The sequence below is a fragment of the Macaca thibetana genome, chromosome X, assembly GCF_024542745.1.
Source record: "Macaca thibetana thibetana isolate TM-01 chromosome X, ASM2454274v1, whole genome shotgun sequence".
NCBI lineage: Eukaryota > Metazoa > Chordata > Mammalia > Primates > Cercopithecidae > Macaca > Macaca thibetana.
This window is the reverse complement of record NC_065598.1, coordinates 24,579,382-24,600,257: the sequence shown is the minus strand read 5'-3', so window position 1 is coordinate 24,600,257 and position 20,876 is coordinate 24,579,382. Positions and strand designations below refer to the sequence as shown.

General features: G+C 38.0%; 1 protein-coding gene across 2 annotated transcripts in view; it reads right to left on the bottom strand.

Moving 5' to 3' along the window:
• The window catches only part of POLA1 (DNA polymerase alpha 1, catalytic subunit), a 308,663-nt gene that overhangs the window by 104,826 nt on the left and 182,961 nt on the right, over positions 1-20,876 (bottom strand). The window contains exon 35 of one of the 2 annotated variants that reach the window (XM_050777347.1): positions 8,504-8,620. In XM_050777347.1, coding sequence (XP_050633304.1) covers positions 8,504-8,620 — 117 coding nt within the window. Of the gene's footprint in view, positions 1-8,503; positions 8,621-20,876 lie in introns of those variants that run through there. The other variant, XR_007722739.1, reaches the window with a different exon arrangement.

Genomic DNA, 20,876 nt, shown 5'->3' with positions numbered 1-20,876 from the left:
TAGATACCCTCAATGTCCAGGGGTGTCCAATCTTTCAGCTTCCCTGGGCCATATTGGAAGAACTGTCTTGGGCCACACATAAAATACACTAACAACAGCTGATGAACTAAAAACAAAACAAAACGAAACAGCAAAATCGCAAAAACAAACAAACAAAAGAAACCTCATGTTTTAAGAAAGTTTACGAATTTGAGTTGGGCCGCGTTCAAAGCCGTCCTGGGCCACATGCAGCCCATGGGCTGTGGCTTGGACAGGCTTACTGTAGTCCAAAGTTTCTCAACCTTGACATTATTGACTTTGGGCTGGATCATTCTTTAGCTCTGGAAGCTATCTTGTGTACTCAAGATATTTAGCAGCATCCCTGGCCTCTACTCAAGAGATGCCAGTGGCACCTCCCTCCCCACTCCAGCTATAACTCCCCGTTATGACAACCAAAAATGTTCCCTGGGGGGCAAAACTGCCCCAGTTACTCATCTAATAATCACTGTCTTCACCTCTCTATTATCTTTCCTACCTTATTGATTAGGGAGCATTGGAATCACAAAGCTATTGTAGCCCTTTTGTCCCTTTGGTCAATGGAGCGTGGAAAATTTGTATTTCCCTACGTCTTCCATTAGACTACAGGCTTATTAGAAGTAGGGCCTCTTCCCCTTGTGGAAAATTACAAACTAGAAGCAAAGATAATTAGAAGAATCCTACACAAAGCATACTGAGTAAAATGGAGCAATGTCCATCTAGAAGAAGGCATCTATCCACTGGTATGCGCATAAATGCACTTCAACATTTTAACCAACACTTTGGAGAAAACAAAAGAGAGATCTTTTATCTTCTCCAAGAACTGCAGAAGCCAAATGGCTGGGTACATGGCAGAATCAGGATTCAAAAATCCCACAATGGAACAGTGATGGGCTGAGGCCAGGAAGGGGAGATTTGACAGGGTTCATTGGAAGGTCTCTGTTGCATAGAGTGCTGGTTGATCCCCAATACCCAGTCTACTCTTCCTTCTTTAGTAACAAAAAGAGCAATTATTTCCACATGATTAATTTTTAGCCCACAAAATGCAAGCAAGAGTATTGAATGGGACTTCTAGAAAGGCTGCATAAAGAACTGACAAGGCTGGGAAGCACATCCTTAGGATTGTTCAGCCTTTTCTCCATCTTGTACCCTTTGATGGCTTGAAGGAGCGTGTGCAGTCTCCTGGGAACACATCATGACTTCGAGGATGACAGAAAAGAGCAGGAAGAGACTATGCCCTGATGACACTGTGGAGCCACAAGAGCAATCCTGGATAGCTCTTTCCAAACCTGGATTTCTTTCACATGATAAGGAATGAATGTTTCTTAGAGAATTAAATGTCTGTTCTTTTTAAGCTACTGTTAGTTTTGGTCTCCATTACTTTTAGCTCAGTGCAATTCCTACCTGTAATGGGTTGAATTGTGTCCCTAAAAAGGTATGTTCAAGTCCTAACCCCAAGTCCCTATGAATGTGGACTTATTAGAAAATAGGGGCTGGGCACAGTGGCTCACACTTGTAAACTCAGCATTTTGGGAGGTCAAGGCAGGCGGATCGCTTGAGCCCAGGATTTCAAGACCCGCCTGGGCAACACGGCAAAGTCCAGTTTCTACAAAAAATATAAAACTTAGCCAGGTGTGGTGGCACACACTTGTAATCCCAGATACTTGGGAGGATCACTTAAGCTCAGGAGGTCGAGGCTTCAGTGAGCTGTGATTATGCCACTATACTCTAGACTAGGTGATAGAGTCAGACCCTGTCTCACGCGCGCGCGCGCACACACACACACACACACACACACACACGCACACAGAGAGAAAAGAAAAGAAAGAAAATAGAGTATTGGTACAGGAAATCACATTAAGACAAAGTTACGGTGAAATTAGGCTGGGCCTTAGTCCAAATGAAACTAAGTGTCCTTATAAGAAAAAGAGAAAGAGACACACAGGGAAGACGACTGCCATGTGACAACACAAGCAGAGATTGAAGTGATGAATCTACAAGCTAAGGATTAGCAGATGCTAGAAAAGGCAAGGAAGGATTCCCTGTAAGTTTCAGAGGGAAAATGGCCCTGCCAACACTTGAATTTCAGACATCTAGCCTCCAGAGCTGTGAGACAATACATTTCAATATTTTAAGTCACCTAGTTTGTAGTTCTTTGTTAATATACTACCTACTGAAGTCTTATACTTGGGTCTAAATAAGCCATTTGGGTCCAAAAAATCCATGATAAGACATGGCTTAGCAGCTGCATATACAAAAAAATTGCTAGGCATTTTAATTTAGAGAATGCTCAAAATGAAAAACACTGAAAATATGGATGCCAAGAAAGTTAACACAACTCTGAATAGACTTAACAGAAATTTACTATCTAGAAAAGGTAGCAGTGACACGTTTCTCCTGCTTCATACTAGTGCTAGTGAGAGCACCTAAAATACTGCATGTAGTTTTGGGCTCCTCAATTTATCAGACACAAAGTCTTTACTAGGATCATTATTCTGAAAGCAGAGCTCTAGAGAAATGAAGGCCTAGGAATATTGGGTCTAGCAAGGAACATTCAGGAAGATAGCTACCTTTATATGTCTAAGAGGCTCTCATAAAATGGGCATTGAATAGGTGCTGAATAAGTGCTTACCGAAGGCAGAGACAGAAAAAGGGATCAGTCTAGCTTTGTGTAGTACCATTCAGTTGAAGTAGGACCAATGAGTAAGCTCCAGAAAAAAAAAAAATTCAGGCCAAATGTAAGACCTTTCTACCTAATTAAAAATAAACTTTAAAAGTATACTGACAAAGCAATCCAAATATCCATCAATGGATGAATAAACACATTGTGGCATATCTATTCAATGGAATATTATTTGGCCATAAAAAAGAATGAAGTACTAATACATGCTACAACACAGATGAACTTCAAAAATGTTACACAAGGTGAAAGATACCAGACACAAAAGGTTACATATCGTATACTTTCATTTAAAGAAAATATTCAAAGTAGGTAAAATCCATAGTGACAACAGGGGCTAGAAGGAGGGGGAAATGGGGAGTGACTGCTTAATGGATATGGAATTTTCTTTGGGGTGATGAAAATGTTTTGGAACTAGACAGTGGTGGCAGCCACTTAACATTGTGAATGTACTAAATGCCACTGCATGGTTCACTTTAAAATGCTTAATTTTATGTTATGTGAATTACACCTCAATTTTTAAAAAGTACATTCAAAAAGGTTACTAGCACCCATGTGACGGTAAGAGAAGCTGTACATAGAATTTAGTAATCTCATCAAATATGCATGTCAAAATAACAAAGGAGAGCTCCAAAAGACCCTTCATGGTAAACCACCATTCCCTACTGTAGAATAACTAATGACTAGGTTTAAGACTTTAGGTCATAGTTCTAAGGTGCTCTTCCTATATGGACTCATGCTTACTGCCTTAAGAGACCACAATTATTTTCATGTTTTCTTCTGAAAAAAGAAACTGCCCTAGGTAGCTTGGCAACATTCTCACTGTCCCTAACCTACTTATCAAATCGACTATTTGTTCAGCCATAGCCATTTTGAAATGGTAACATATAATGATTATAAGTTCATTATTTCTCCCCTCCCTTTAAGGACAGAAGTCCTACATGATACACATGTTACGTGTTCTGTTATAAAAGACTTCAGCAATTTTACAAGTGAGGAAAATATGAGAAACATTAGGGGGTTTATCAAAGTAGGACTAGAAGTCATTTCACTGCTTTCCTTGTAAGTGACCTTCAAGAAATTTAGTTGATTAAATAATTGAATAAAGGGCTCCACTATACTGCTCCTGCCCCAGGGACTATACAATTTCACAGATTATCTCTATCATGATCGAGAGAGTCACATACAGACATTTTCTCAGCTCTACATCAAGAATGAATATGTTAATGAGAAAAAGTTTAACTTGGTTTGAAATCCTAGTTCGATAATGAAAGATTAAGAATAATAACAACAAAACCAGAAAGCATTATTTTTGGCAAATTATTAATACAGAATCCTCTGTGGAGGGATTCCATACACATTCATACACATTTCACGATATTAAAAAGTCAAAACCACATTCTTAAAATAAAGAGATACTAAAATATTTATTGCCTAACTTGGGTAAGTCTCATCTCTATCACCAGTATGAAAGAGTTCTATTTTTTTAAAATAACATCAACTTTTATTTTAGATTCAGAGGGTATATGTACATGTTTGTTACATGGGTATATTGCGTGATGCTGAGGTTTGGGGCATGAATGATCCTGTCAAAGAGGGTTCTATTTACTCAGTAACTTAAATAGGCATCAAAATTTTCACTCTCGTATTTAAATGCACCTCCTATATAGCAAAGAATACTCAGGGAATATATGTCTTAAGCAACAACTTATATACTGGGAATTTCCATGAGCCTAAAAAACTTAACAGTGAGATATATACATATACATACACACACACACACACACACACACACATAAATGAAGTATCTGAGAAGAGAGAAGATACACGTGTAAAACCCTGAGAACAAAACTGTCCCGGCTTTCTTATTCTAACTCTGGCAATGTGAGCCTGCAGAAGAGCCAGCTTTCCTACTCCAAGTCAATTCTGGAAAGTACTCAAGTCAACTGCAACCTAAAACTAAATGAGAATAGGTTTATTATGTGCAGATAAGACTGGCACAGTAAGAGGCTAGTGCTTTACCATCAAATTTGAACAACATATTTAAAGCTCCCACTAGTCTAGTACTAGGAATGTCTAGTGTTCCATCCAAACAGGCATTTATAAATGTCTATTTTTGCCCACAGATATAAATTTTATATAATCTATGTAACGTTAAAATAGTTTTATAAAGAAATGTTCTGTTCATTAACATGTTTCTAGCACCTAGCAAAGTGCCTAGGATGTATGTGTTTAATAAATAATTATTAAATGAAAGTAAGGTATGATTGAGACAGAGCAACTGAGAACTAAAGAACCAGATGAGTAGAATCCTGCAAAATAGACACCTTGGAAAACCTTCTGGTGATTACAATAATTCTGTCCATTGCACAATTGTTTTTTGAACTTCTCTAGAACTATCTTTGGAAAAATGCATTTTTCCTTCCTACTAGAAAAGCCCAGGAACCTCACAAATAGAATTAAGAAATTCCTCGCCCATTATTAGCAACTCAAAGTTGAGTACATAAGAGTGTCCTGAGTCCCACTGTCAAGGTCCCTGTCAGGAATGGCTAAGGAAAGTATCACCAACCAGCCTGCTCTGAAACTGAGTAACTCCACAGGGTCATGTCCTGAGCAGCACTGGAACCAGAGGAGCTAATCTATGAAAGCTTCTCCTTGGGAAGAGTAGCTGATAACCTTGAGAAACACATGCCTAAAACGCCGCAGTTTTGAGAAGGACAAGGATATGAAGAAAAGAACAAGTCACTTTGAAATCTAAAAAGATTAATAAATAATAAAAGATAACCTGATATATTAAACCACTATCAACATCATCCTCAAAATGTATCAGTCTAATAGCTTAACGATCTAATGATTATACACTAACCTTTTACCTTCTCTTACCAAGAATGCAATCATAAAACTGGTTGATTTTCTAAGAAGTAATTCGATTTTCACTGAACTTAACTTGATGAGTTAGATATTTAAAAAGTCTCAAAGGCAGCATCAGTTCATGAAACAAGGTGATTCCCCTAAAGCCTACAACCGGATTGATGAGTCACACTAAATACATACACTTTTGTTCTCTCTCTGCACCTGCTGATGCAAGTCTTGAGACAAGACTGACGTAAAAATAATTCAATATGACAGCTAATTCTAATGTTCCACATTTTTAAAAAAGTTGTTAATCATCAAAGGTACACCAAAAAAAGGGCAAGGAACATTTTATGCTTATCAAATTAGTTTTAAAAAATAAACGATAGTGTCCAAATGATAGAAAGGCTATCGTAAAACTGGTATGTTCATAAAGTACTGGTATACAGTATAAGTTGGGATAGGCCATTAGGAAAGCAATTTGGCAATATAAATCATGACCATATTGTATTTATGCAATGTATGTATGTATTGTTGATAACAATTTATCCTAAATGTCAAATAAAGAAAAAATCATTTAAGCAGAAAAATATTCATCACAAAATTTCAAGTAGAGATATTGAAAAGTAGCCGAAAATGCCTAATGAGAGGTATAGTTAAATTTGTGTTTAAAATTTTTGGTACTGGAGGCCAGGTGTGATGGCTCATGCCTGTAATCCCAGCACTTTGGGAGGCCGAGGCAGGTGGATCACAAGGTCAGGAGTTCAAGACCAGTCTGGCCAACATGGTGAAACCCCATCTCTACTTAAAATACAAAAATTAGCCAGACATGGTGGCATGCACCTGTAGTCTCAGCTACTCAGGAGGTGAAGGCAGGAGAATTGTTTGAACCTGGGAGGCAGAGGTTGCAGTGAGCCAAGATCATACCATTGCACTCCAGCCTGGGCAACAGAGTGAGACTCCGTCTCAAAAAAAAAAAAAAAAAAAAAAAAAAGGTACTAAAAATGAAGTAAACACAGAAAAATGCTTGACAAAAGACAAATGTGATACCAGTACATATCTTCATTGTGATGGCAACCATGTAAAAAAATACATATAGATACGCAAAAGAATAACTGAATACACAATGATGGCAGCTGTTTACAGTTCCTGACTAGCTGCCAAATTTTGTGAAATGATATATTATCCTAAAATTAAAAGTCATTATTATTTTAAAATAAAATATTTTCAGCTGGGCAAGTGCCGACAGTCCCAGCTACTCAGGAGGCTGAAGCAGGAAGATTACTTGAGCCTACGAATTCAAGGCTGTAGTGAGCCATGATTGCACCTGTGAACAGTCATTGCATTCCAGCCTGGACAACATAGCAAGACTCCATTTCTAAAAATGTGTGTACCTATTTTTCTAAAATAAGTCTGTGTATCAACCCTTTTCAGCAGGAAATGTTGAAGTCAAAACTTGATTGCTGGCCTGTCTCTGTATTTAAAAATAATAACAGGTTCCCAAGTCTCACCTTCTTCTCACTAAAAACCTTACAAATCTTCAGGCTAGACAAATTTGGAAAGTGAGGCACATTATGGACCTGTCCTAGTGAGACAGATTGCACATTATCATATTATAGGTTCTGAAAAGATCTGCAATAAACTTGTTTAATTTTGGTTAGCCCAGCCTCTGCTAGATGTACTTGATCACAAAACCCTCTTTGCTCAAAAGACCTGCAAACTTCTCACTACCGTTTGGGAAATGCCATTTGGGTCAAAGATGCTCAAAGGGGTCAACAGAGGGAATGCATCTTAATTACCAGAGAAGTGTTTCCAGATGCCATGCTTTCCAGTTGGGAGTCATTAATGACAGTATGTCTTACGTCTCAGGTGTGTATATTAAGGTAGAAAAATGGCTTGAGTGGCTCGGTGCAGTGGCTCACGTCTGTAATCCCAGCACTTTGGGAGGCTGAGCAGGCAGATCACCTGAGGCCAGGACTCGGAGAGAAGCCTGACCAACATGGTAAAACCCTGTCTCTACTAAAAACACAAAAATTAGCCAGGTGTGGTGGCATATGCCTGTAGTCCCAGGTACTCGGGAGGCTGAGGCAGGAAAATTGCTTGAACATGGGAAGCAGAGGTTGCAGTGAGCCGAGATTACGCCACTGCACTCCAGCCTGGGCGACAGAGCAAGACTCCATCTCAAAAAGACAAAACAGGCCGGGTGCAGTGACTCATGTCTGTAATCCCAGCACTTCGGGAGACCGAGGTGAGCAGATCACGAGTATAAGAGATCGAGACCATCCTGGATAACATGGTGAAATCCCATTTCTACTAAAAATACAAAAATTAGCTGGGCACGGTGGCACGCACCTGTAGTCCCAGCTACTCGGGAGGCTGAGGGTGCAGTGAGCCAAGATCATGCCACTGCACTCCAGCCTGGCGACAGAGCGAGACTCTGTCTCAAAAAAAAAAAGAAAAAAAAAAAAGACAAAACAAACAAGCAAACAAAAAACAAAGAAAAATGACTTGAGAACTACTCAACTATGCAGCTACTTATAAACAACTAATCCAGCAGAGGGGACCAAAAACCCCACAAAATAAACCATTCAGGGAACAGAATTGGGAGGATTTCTGCCTCTTACAAATGGGATTCTGATCAAGCCCAAATATGACAGCAGTTTCTAGAATGAAATGGCCATGTCTTCTTTTGCAATTATGTAGTGGCAACTAAAGAAATTTGTATAACTCATATGAGAATTAGTTTCCCTTTTAAATATAAATATAGTATTGCTCATGACATGTGAAAAAAAGAAAGCATGTATCTTTCTGAAATCTGTATTTTTTAAAAATAAGATTAGTATATGCATGTGGTAGTAGGGCATCTTCATAGGGCAAATACTCAGTATCTACTTCTCAAAGCAAGCAGCCCTCTACCCTCTTCTACATGGTTCTTTAGCATTATGAGACTGTTACCTCTGGTCGAAGTGTAGCTTTCATGCAGGCTGGGCAAAGAGGCCCAGTTCGGGAGAACTGAAGGGGAAGGTGACGAGTTCGATTGCCACAGGTTGGCTCCTCACATATCAACCAGCCCTGGAGAGAAGAAAGGGAAAACTTCAGACTTATCACCATCAACAAATATAAGTAACAAATCTTTTTTTGGTTATCAAGATAGACTCATTTTATTTCATCTTTTCTCAGAAATTCTGACATAACTCTAGTTATCTCTCTCTCCTGACATGTTAATTAGCTAAATCTATGCCCCAAACTTAGAAGTTAGGAAACCCATTCAGTTTAAAAAAAAAAAAAAAAAAAAATCACGTGAGATGTTATTTCTTTTTCTTAAGAGAAACACCCTTCCTCACTCAAATACATCAAAACTTGCCAACAAAAACTTCTACTACGGGCAGAATGTAAACCAATGTGTTTTAGTTCATTAGGAAAGACCATTACTGAAGTAAAGAATGCACCACATACATGTATAACCTTCCCAATAGCTGAGTGACTATTGGCTAGTTACTTAATTGCTGTGCTGTTTCCTTCTCTGTAAAATGGATACCACAGTACTTACTGTATAGGGTTGTTGCAATGATGGAACACATTTACAGTGTCTAGGACTATATTTGATATAAAAGAAACACTTAATAAATATAATCAATTATTTCATGTAAACAAAAATAGATTCTCTTATATGTGCTTTCTGGAGACATAAAACTAGCTGCAATGTTTTCAAGGACAACTTCAACTTATCACTATTTTCCAGAGGTTTGAAATACTACAGCTATTGCTCACTTCTCTGTCTTTTAGAACCCTCTTCTCACCTTCCTTCTTCAGTTACTCTCCCTTGCTGATCTTGTTTGAATTTTCTCATAGTGATGTGATAAGAATATGCCTAAGACCTTAAATCAGCATTACGTTTGTTATAAAAACATTATCTGTTAAACAAAGGAGACAAGACTTCCAAGTGGGGTCAAACAAAGTTCAGCTGTTTATACTAAGGAACCAAGGTCTGTGGGCTTTCGTGCTATATGTATTGCCACAGAGGCGTAAGTATAAGGCAAATGTTAGGGTGAGGTGCTGGGTATAAAGGTGAACAAGGTATGCTGCTGCTCCCCTGTCTCATGGTGTTCTGATCTGCGGAGCCCCCAGTAGGGACCTGACTATCTGTAGGTCTTGGAGCATTTTGAGACATGGCAACTTCTGAACTGGTCTTGAAAAATGAGTGGAAGTTTGGTAGGTAGAGAAGGCAGAAAAGACAACTTACACAGAAAGAACAATGTATGTCAAAGAATGAAGGCCAGAAAGAGCTATGCTGTGTTATCATTAATAAAGGAATCAATAACATGCATCACCCCGTATTCTATTTCTAGACTGAACAACTTGTTGGTCTTTTCCCCTTAGATAAGAGCAGTATATTGGCCGGGCGCGGTGGCTCACGCCTGTAATCCCAGCACTTTGGGAGGCCGAGACGGGCGGATCACGAGGTCAGGAGATCGAGACCATCCTGACTAACACGGTGAAACCCCGTCTCTACTAAAAATACAAAAATTAGCCGGGCACGGTGGCGGGCGCCTGTAGTCCCAGCTACTCGGGAGGCTGAGGCAGGAGAATGGTGGGAACCCGGGAAGGCGGAGCTTGCAGTGAGTGGAGATCGCGCCACTGCACTCCAGTCTGGGCGACAGAGCGAGACTCCGTCTCAAAAAAAAAAAAAAAAAAAAAAAAAAAAAAAAAAAAAAAAAGAGCAGTATATACATGAGTGTTGATTCATTATGTCAGGTACTTTAGTCTGCCACTTAGTAATGTTTCCATGTGGTGTTAATCCAAAGCTGAGGGATGCCCTCACTTGCTGCTGTGCTATTTGACCTCATTCCTCAGAATAGGCTTTTCTTGGAAGTAGCTATAACAAAACTCAGGGGAAAGCACCAAGAATCAGTTCTTCTGGCTCCATTTAAAACTATCACAAAAAGGCAAAGTGTATAGATCTTTATAACTAAAAAAATTATGCTACCTTTAACGAATGTAAAATTCATCTAGTCAATACACCCACAGTAAGCATTATTCCTACCTTCATTCAAGGCTAAACTATTTTAAAATTTAATATGAGCTTTTCAGGTAGAGGGAGGGTCTCAATGAGTCCTTAATGAAACTTGTAATATATGCCCACAATTACATTAAATATTGTGAAGAACAGGCAAAAGGGCCCCAGGTACAGTTTCAGGAAATTACAATCTAAATAGGAAAGCAAGGTCCACACACAGAGACTATAAAAGCAATTCAATATGGCTTGGCTTTAAGAACCAAGTTGTGTGGTACCAACTACAAATGCTAACAATACAGAGAAGGGATAGGTTAGTGTCTGAGATAAACTACTACTACCACAGCAAAAGATCATGAACCAGATAATCAGTGGTTCGGAGTCACAGGCAGCTGTTTGTTTTAATTTTGAGGGTGTATTACAACATCTTCTTGATTTAAAGAGACATTTATATTCACATTTTAATATTTCTGAAACTCAGATGCATTTATAATGGACACGTACAGCTTAATAATGTACTTTAGTTTACTCCAAAAAAGCTGTTAAGTCAAGAGTGCAGCTCACAATCAGCTCCTTAGAATTAAAGAAACAAGATACTGGCCGGGCACCGTGGCTCACGCCTGTAATCCCAGCACTTTGGGAGGCCAAGGCGGGCAGATCACGAGGTCAGGAGATCGAGACCATCCTGGCTAACACGGTGAAACCCCGTCTCTACTAAAAATACAAAAAATTAGCCAAGTGTGGTGGCACACGCCTGTAGTTCCAGCTACTCGGGAGGCTGATTGCTTGAACCTGGGAGATGGAGGTTGCAGTGAGCCAAGATTGCACCACTGCACTCCTGCCTGGGCGACACAGCAAGACTCCGTCTCAAAAAAAACAAAAAAAAAGAGAGAGAGAAACAAGATACTTCAGTTTAGTCTGTTCTAGGCATGGGAAATATAGCGGGGAAAAGTGGAGCTGACAGCAAGAACAGGTATTAAATTTTAAATGCAGCCTATAAACATTAAAGGTAAGACTAGTTGTTTCTTGAAGTACCCATTTAGGTATATTAATAAAGGAAACAAACCATACAGGACTGGACCACTCCTTTATCATTCATTGGGTCTGTTACTTTAAATTTGATAAATGAGGCTTTATATGCTTTGGAATATGCAGTTAGTTAATGTTGCCAACCATAGTTGTAATTCATCCAATTCTAAACAAAACTAAAAAAATAAGCAGACAGGTAACAACTATCATGTTTTGAGACAAGAAATTATTCAATTCCAAAATATAATCTGGATATTAAAATTATTTAATTTTTAAAATATAATGTTCAGAAACTATAGAGTTCTTTTCAGATGTTTTTGAAATTTGATTCTGTCAATTTACTATGACTTCACAACTCACTGGGGTAGCTGCCAACCACGGACATGCTAAGTTATCATCTCACCTGTTTTTAAAGCAAACACCTAACCCTATCTCTGACAGAGGTACTAACTAAATGTCCTTTCAAATCATATAGAAAACAGATAATATAATTTGTCTAGACTTCCTACCAGTTATAATTAACATTAAAGAGGTCTTTTTTCCTTTGTCACCTCTCTATTCATCGCTTATTTGGGTTTGTTTGTACTTACTATCTGTTAATCTCCCTTTACAAATGACAACAATAACTAGTGCTATTATGCATGGAAATTAAACATGCTGATAACTGTGTGAAGGGAACTGGGGCTGAAAAAAATATTAGAAGCCTGTAACTCTTTATGCTTCTTGTTTTATTTTGATAATTAAGCTTTTGGTCATGGTGTATTTTAAACAAAACTCTTCTATGTAGGAAATAGGCCCTAATCATATTAAATACATGCTTTGCTTCAATTCAATTTTGTAAAGTACATTTTATTTAACCCTTTGTTCACCCAACAAATGCCAACCAGCTAGCTAAATCTAACCTTCAAGGAACATTTGTGCTGTTAAAAAAATAAATATAGGCTGGGCATGGTGACTTATGCCTGTAATCCCAGCACTTTGGGAGGCTGAGGCAGGTGGATTGCTTGAGCTCAGGAGTTCAAGACCAGCATTGACAACATGGCAAAACCCTGTCTCTACCAAAAATACAAAAATTAACTGGGAGTGGTGGCACGCACCTACGGTCACAGCTACTCGGGAGGCTGAGGTGGGAAGATGGCTGAAGCCCAGGAAGTTAAGGTTGCAGTGAGCAGTAATTATGTCATAGCACTCCAGCCAGGGTGACAGAGTGAGATCCTGTCTCAAAAAAAATTTTTGTTCTAAATAAAAATAAATAACTATAACAGGTATTTGAAAATATTCCATTGATGCAAATCTTATAAGATCTCACACTGAATTTTGTCTCTTAAGAGTGACAAAAACAAAGCAAGTGAAAATAATAATATTGTGTAAGTTCACTTTGATTTATCACTCACAAAGACAAAACTTAACTTAGTTTCATTTCTCACTTTCAGAAATAACATACAGCCTGTACAGCCCAAGGCTACATTGACAAGTCAATGGAAGAGGATATTTTAAATAAAAGTATAGTTCCTTGGAACTACTAGTTATTTGGAACTACCCAACCTATAAAAAGATTGGAATTTTAATAAAAACCTCTAGAATCACTTTAAGGATGTCTGCTATCCAAATATGCCATTTTATTATGTAATGCCACTTACAAATTATCATAACCAATAGCAATAAGGTCAATAAATTTTCAGTTGCCTGGCTTAGCCACATTTATATATAGAAAATTCAAAAGAGGTGAAGTCAGCCTGTCCAATAGCAAAACAAACCTTTACCAAAATACGCCAAGCTCTATCACTTGTTGCTTTAATCTCAGCATCACTAATTCCTTAAAATCATTGTGTATGAAATTGTGCCAAATGCTGATTGGTTCTGATGACTAAATTATATTTCTGAGGCCTCAACTAAAATGGCTTCTGTCTGCACATGTTAAAAAGGGATCAATTTCCACTTGTAACTGAGGCATTCCTAGTAGTTGCACCTTAAACACAAACTGTTATTCATTTGTGTACATTTGTATTTTTAGAAGGCTACACACACAGAAATCATCTAGATCTGAAATTGTGGAGCATAGGAGGCCCTCAAAAATATCTTTCGAAGAAACTATCAACAGAGTAAACAGACAACTCACAGAATGGGAGAAAAGATTTGGAAACTATGCATCTGACAAAGGTCTAATATCCAGAATCTATAAGGAACTCAAACAACTCAACACGTGAAAACCAAATAACCCCATTAAAAAGTGAGTAAAGGACATGAACAGATACTTCTCAAAAGACATATAAGCAGCCAACAAGCATACGAAAAAATGCTTAACATCACTAATCATCAGAGAGATGCAAATCAAAACCACAATAGGATACCATCTCACACTAGTCAGAATGGCTATTATTAAAAAGACAAAAAATAACAGATGCTGGCAAGGCTGCAGAGAAATGGGAATGCTTATACACTGTTGGTGGGAATATAAATGAGTTCAGCCACTGTGGTAAGCAGTTTGGAGATTTCTCAAAGAACTTAAAAAAGAGCTACCATTCGACCCAAGAACTGCATTACTGAGTATATACCCAAAGGAAGATAAACTGTTCTACAAAAAAGACACATGCACTCATATGTTCATTGCAGCACTATTCACGATAGAAAAAACATGGAATCAACCTAGGTGCCCAACAACAGAGGACTGGATAAAGAAAATGTGATACATACACACACACACACACACGCACACACACACCATGGAATATATAGTACGCAGCCATAAAAAAGAAATGAGATCATGTCCTTTGCAGCAACATGGATGCAGCTGGAGGCCATCATTCTAAGCAAATTAATACAGGAACAGAAAACCAAATACCACATGTTTTCACTTATAAGTGGGAGCTAAACGTTGGGTACACATGAACATAAAGATGGGAACAGATTCTGGGACTATTAGAGCGGAGAGGGAAGCAAGGGCTGAAAAACTACCTCTTGGGTACTATGCTCACTACCTGGGTGACAGGATTATTTGTACCCCAAACCTCAGTGTCATGCAATATAACCCATGTAACAAACCTGCATGTGTGCCCCTAAATCTAAAATAAAAGTTGAAGTTATAAAAATGTAGAGAAGCAAGTTTATAAAAAAAAATAAGGAAAATAACAATGCACAGTAGTTTGCATACTCGAGTCAAATATATAGTGGGCCCTTCACCTCTCATTCCCAATCAGTCACCAAGTTTGTCTACTGGTCTTTCCTTTATAGTCCCATTACCACCAACCTCATCAAAGCCAGACCTCAGATTGTTCTATTTCAGTAGCCTCCTCCCTGGTTTCCCTGACTCCATTCTCTCTCATATCCAACACAAAGGGCTCTCCACTCCCATCTCCCAATCACATACCTTCCATAGATAATTAAGAACAAATTCATTGGCCTGGCTTTCAAATCCTTACAACCTCATCCCACTCCCCCACCCTTTCTCTTACACAAACTCATTGCCCAATCAGGTTGGTTTTCTCACTGTACTTACCACATTTTGCCTGTTTTCACCTCCTTATCATTACACAGGCTGGAGAACCTCTGCCTAAAAGGTCCATTCCTTGATCATCAGTTCCATTCGTCTTTTGTGAAATTTTCCCGATCCACAGGGATTTCTTCTTTATTCCACCTAACGCTGAGCATACGCTGTGGTGAACTGTCTCTTAACCATCTTATTTTACCATCTCGTTTTGCCTACCTAACTGGATGGTCAGTCCCCTGGAGAACAATTTGTTTTGGAGCTGGTACTGTCCTCCCTAGTCTCTACCACAAAAGTTCACACTCAATGAAGAATACAGAATTGAGGTTATGAAAAACCGCATGAGTAGGGTTTCTTTCCTCCCATTTACTAACAGATAATTTTATGCAACTCGCTGAACCTCTTTCTGAGCCTCAGTTTCCTCATCTATAAAACAGGAGGTAATAGTATTTATTCTATTAGTGTTGTTCAGAGGATCAAATAAGAAAACTCACAAAAATGTTGAGTAAATGTAAAATATTGTTATTATCTTGTCTCTGGTATTGGGGAACATTATTGCTAAGCTATAGCTGACAATGCACTATTAAAAATGCACCATTTTAACCAGGAAAGAGCCTGGTCAGCGTCCATCTGGTGTTATCACAAAATGGAGAACTAAAATAATGGATAAACAGTATGATTAGGTGGTGCTGCTTCTCAATTTGATTGCAAAATATTACAACTATGTAGTCAACATAAGTGAAATGTTCGTTTTTTTTTTTCCTGATCAAACTAAAATATAGTGAAGATATAGATGGTAAAACAGGCAGTGGGGGAAGAGGAGGCTGTCTTTGCTTTATTTCTGGATTCACAGATTTTCAAGAGACAACACGGTTCTGCAGTGACGTATGATTTAGTTTAAATTGTAATGGCTCACCAGGAGTGCAGTGACAGGGTCACAGGACGGGGTCTGCCAGCATGCATGCTCTGAGTTCATCAGATTATTACTAGTTTTCAATAATGGCCATTAACCACCCCTATACCAAAACTAGATGCACTCTGATAACATCAGACTCTCTTTTCAACCTAAACCATTTATAAATGTTCCGGGGTTCCCTTGCAGGCACATTTTTCTGCCACAGAATTATCCCTAGTGGCAAAAAATGGGTCTTCTTATAGATAGTGCACAGTATGGGCCCACAGCTGCTTTTGAAGAATGACATGTTGTGATTTGGAATTTCCAGAAATATCAAAAAACAAATTGCTTTCTGACCCACATTTGTACCCAAAACTGGGAGAAAATTTCCCTAAGATCTCCAGGGGAAGTTTTAACAGGAATATAATTTTGCTTTTAAAGTTAAATCTTCTACACTGCAGCATGCTGGCATGTCAAAGAGTGATTATTAAGTCCCAGAAAGGTGTTAGGGTAGGAGATGAAAGAGTAAATCAGGAAAAATAAATACATAAACTAACTATTCACCAAAGTTAATACAAGAATATTTTGAAGAAAATTATCAAAACAGAAGTAGAAAGCGCCTCATCGGTCAATATAAGAATTTTAAATATTATTAAAATTGATTTTTTAAGTAAGACATCTCTTTAAATGAACAGTCATATGTCATTTCATCCAAGTTATTTGAAACTTATTGATCTTATCATTTGTAAAAGGACCAGACTCTGCCATCAGTTTGCTGAAAGGATAATGGAGCACTCCCAAACTGTTATGATAGATTGGATACAAACAGTGGTCCTCATTTAAACACACAGAATAGCACTATAAGTGGACAAATTCCAACCTCAGCAATTGTATATTACATGATAAATTAGCAACTTGGTCTGCTTTGCCTCACATCAAATCCAATACAGAGCCTTGCTATTTTAATTTGCAATCAGAGCTTGAGCATCAGAAGAGGTACCTGAGGTACATTAACGAGCCCCCATGCAAGCCGTCTTCTCTTGTTATACTGTGAGCACACAAAGCCAACAATTACCAGCAATTGTATTTTACCCCTACAGGACAATACCAGAACAGTTAAAATTGTCTCCATGCAAGCAACCAGGGAAAATATACTTAAAAGACTTTATATGGAAAATTACATTTTGGGGAAAAAAGTTCAATGGAGGACATGTATCTTTCTGTATGGGCAACTATAAACCTCTCTTAGTATATTCAAGCCTATTCTGTAAAATACTCTCCCTATTCATCCAACTCAAAAGCAAGCTACATTTTTAGGCTATAATAGGTCACAACTAAGTACACAGTACCTTGCTTCAGGAATAATTTTGCTTTGTCTGTCAACTGTCAACAAAACACAAAGAGCTCATGCAACCCAGCCATGTACTATGGATGTTAGAGATCTAACAAAATACAAATAACAAGAATACAAGATTTTCTAGCCACCCTGCTTTCATTTTATATGAGAAACTGAAAGCATTTTCCTTTCCACATTCCATTAATCTCTATTATATTACAAAGCTTTTCACAAAATACTTTTTCCCCCTATATGAAGCTACAAGTGACTTGGGGATATAATATTCCAACTGTAATGAATGTCTGACTTTCTAACATGAATGATAATAAATGGATGTGTCAGGTAAGGCACATAGTCATTTCAACAAGAGAAAGGAGGAAAGAATCAAATGGAATGAGTTGGTAAAATGGTTACTCTGGTGCTTGTACTAATATTTTAGTGATGAAACCTCTAGAAAAATTGTTCATTACTTCCATTGCCATTCCTGCCTCTCAAGTCTTCACTTTTGAAAAAAACTACCACCTTAACTATGTACACACAATAATGAATAAACTTCAAAAGTGAACTCAGAATCACTATATGCACAGAAAAAAGACTGGAAGGAAGTACTCTACAATGCTATCACTGGTAATCTGTGGTTTTCTTCTTCTATTTCCGTATTTTCAAAATTTTCTACAACAAGTGTATATTGTTCTTATAATCAGAAAGTTTATTAACGAGAAGAGACAGTATTGCCAGAGCTTTCAATATAATCAAATCACTAACACAGCTGAAAAATATTCTGAGCTATACCATGTGTATGCTTGCTGCCAAGATAAATTTTCAGGGAATGTGCTTATGGGGAAAGAAAGGGCACATGAAAAAAAATAGTCTGTTCTTAAATTTTTTTTTTTTTTACTAAATCTAAAATTTCAAAAATAGGTCAATTTAATCACATAAGCAATTCTCAATGAGAAAGTGACAGGGTATGTATCAGTAGTATTAGTATCATTTATTAAATTAAGCCATTTACTAAAATGCGCCCAGTCTATTATAGAATATGGTTTGAATACCTTTCTTTATGATGGTGGATCTCTGAAGGTAGGTAATAAATCGGTTTTAAAGAGAGGTGCCTTGTTCCCCAAGCCCTCTCCCCTGCCTTTATTCAGTGTGCACACAGATCAACTCAGATGTCCTGGGGTAAGAATCAAATAAAACAAAATTCAATCGGAACGGCATGCATGCTTAAAACCTTCTTACCAGAAGAGTTTTTCTTTGCTCAAGTCTAGCTAAAAGTAATTTTTATTGTTTGTTTGCTCAGAGACTAGTATTTATTGGTATGGTTTCAAGTGATACGCCTTTGGGTAGTGAACGACAAATGTTAAAACTGAACTATAGCTACTACTGCCTCAAAGGACATCTTAAAACCAGAACGGAGTTCAAACTATCACCAGGCAATGTTTGTTCATTTAACTTTAATTATTTTCTCCTTGAGAATGGTACTAATGAAACTGAATATCTTTCATGGTTTCGAAGGGCCGTTTGAATAGTCTGTAAACAGAACTAAGGGTAGACAAGAGATCTGGCTGAGCCAGGAGGTTGCTAGGTGATGTAGAATGTAAACCCACAAACTTGTTAAGGTTTGCTTTGCTTTCATGCCACTTTCACACACTCTCAAAAGTTTTGAGAATTGATTTTTCAGGTGGTCACTTAAAAAAAAAACAAAAAACAAAAAACTCCCTCCCTTCAAAATTCACTCCCTGCCGATGTTCTGCCAGATTCAGAAGAGATGAAATCCATCTAACCTTTGGCTGCAACATGGGAAACTTTTGGTTTTACATGAATGTGGGATTATATATTTTCTGAATGCCCATAATTTAAGAAACAAAAGCAAGGTAGATTTTAACATTTCAGAAAGACACTTCTAATCTCTTATGTAACTTAAAACTGAAATTTCTCTTCAGAAAAAAAGCATGATCACAGTTTGGGAGACCTGGGGCACAAAAACCAAAACCCTGTGGCAAATGCCTTAACACAAATGATCATGGTGACAAACCTTTCAGTATAGCCACTCTTGTCTTCACTCTTCTGGCATGTACCAAGACTCACTGCCTGTGAGGCTACTCCCTCTGGCCCCCTCCTCCAGCCTCCTTTTTAAGTAGCTGATCAGAGATTGTCCAGTAAGAGCACTTTATTAGATCATCAGCCAGAGGGGTTCACAAGTACTGAGAGCAATGGGCTCAAATGCGGCACATCAGTTTTAATAGACCAGGGGCTACTAGTAAACTGCAGATACTGCTGAGAACTTTCCATGCACTGAACTCTTGAAAAAGCACCGTCTCTCCAGCTTAAATGCAGCTGCCTCTTTCAATGCCGCAAATGGGTAAATTTGACAAAAAAGCCACCATTAAGACTACATGAAAGGCTCAAGACAACATCCTTTCAATGCTTTGTACTTCAGTAATCAGATGTACTTACTCACCCCCTCCCCCAAACCCGATCAAGAACTATTTCTGAATGGTAGGAAATAATTCCACTTTGTACATCTTTTAGTTAATCAAGACTTTCTATTCAGCAATTTGACCTTTTGTTCAAAACAGGATTATCAGTTTTTTCGCCAGTTACCAAGGGCGACTCGCATGGTGAACATAATTGCAATAATTTGCAAAACACCATGGCAACCCACATTACAACTAGGTAAATACTGGGCTTTTGTGCTACATTGTTATTTTCAGAGATGCTGAAGTCAAAGAACGAATGACAAATGAACACAAAATTTATATTTGCTTTGTCTCAAAAGAGAAGAAAATTGATAACAAGAATTGGGGGGAAACCGACTACAGCTGTAATTTCTAACTTGATTAATTAGGATGGTAACAGTCCTTAACAGTATATTCAACAAACAGCCCTGACTTCGTCTCTCCACCCACCTCTCTCCATACCACTACCACTATCCCCCCCACCCCAGACAAATTTTTTCAGCTTAGAGAACAAACATCCCCCATTTGCTCTTTTCTTCAACTTAATGGAATCCTTAATTGCAGAATATTGTTCTTCTGCTCTTCATGGCAATGAAAATGAGAGAAAGGAGGAGAGTGCCAGGGCAGACAGGGAGCTATAGTCATTTTTTTTTCCTGCTTCTTTTGGACACCCCAGGCCCAATGATGAGACGGCATTTTCCTGGAATCAGCAGCTGTTTCGTAGCAGACAATAAAGTAAAAACTATTTGGCTTTGCAGAAAAGCCACTTTTCTCTTGGCAACACAAGGTAAGTCTACATGCCGAGATGAAGTTTCATAATTTAAATGCCAGAACATAAGATGAGAAAATAATGCCAACAATAAAAAAGCATACATTTGTCTTGTAAAGAAATTATTAACTGTATGTACTGTCCCGAAAGCTGCTGAAATGCATATGCTTGCTATTTGAGAAAGATGTTCAACAATATCACCAATGTGCTGAAAACCACTTTATACTCAGAGATCCCAATTCACAAAACAATCTAAAAATATAAACTGAGTATTCAGAAATATAAAAATCAACATATTTTAGTAAACACAATCTCAAAAATAGTATAATCTTTTCAACAATA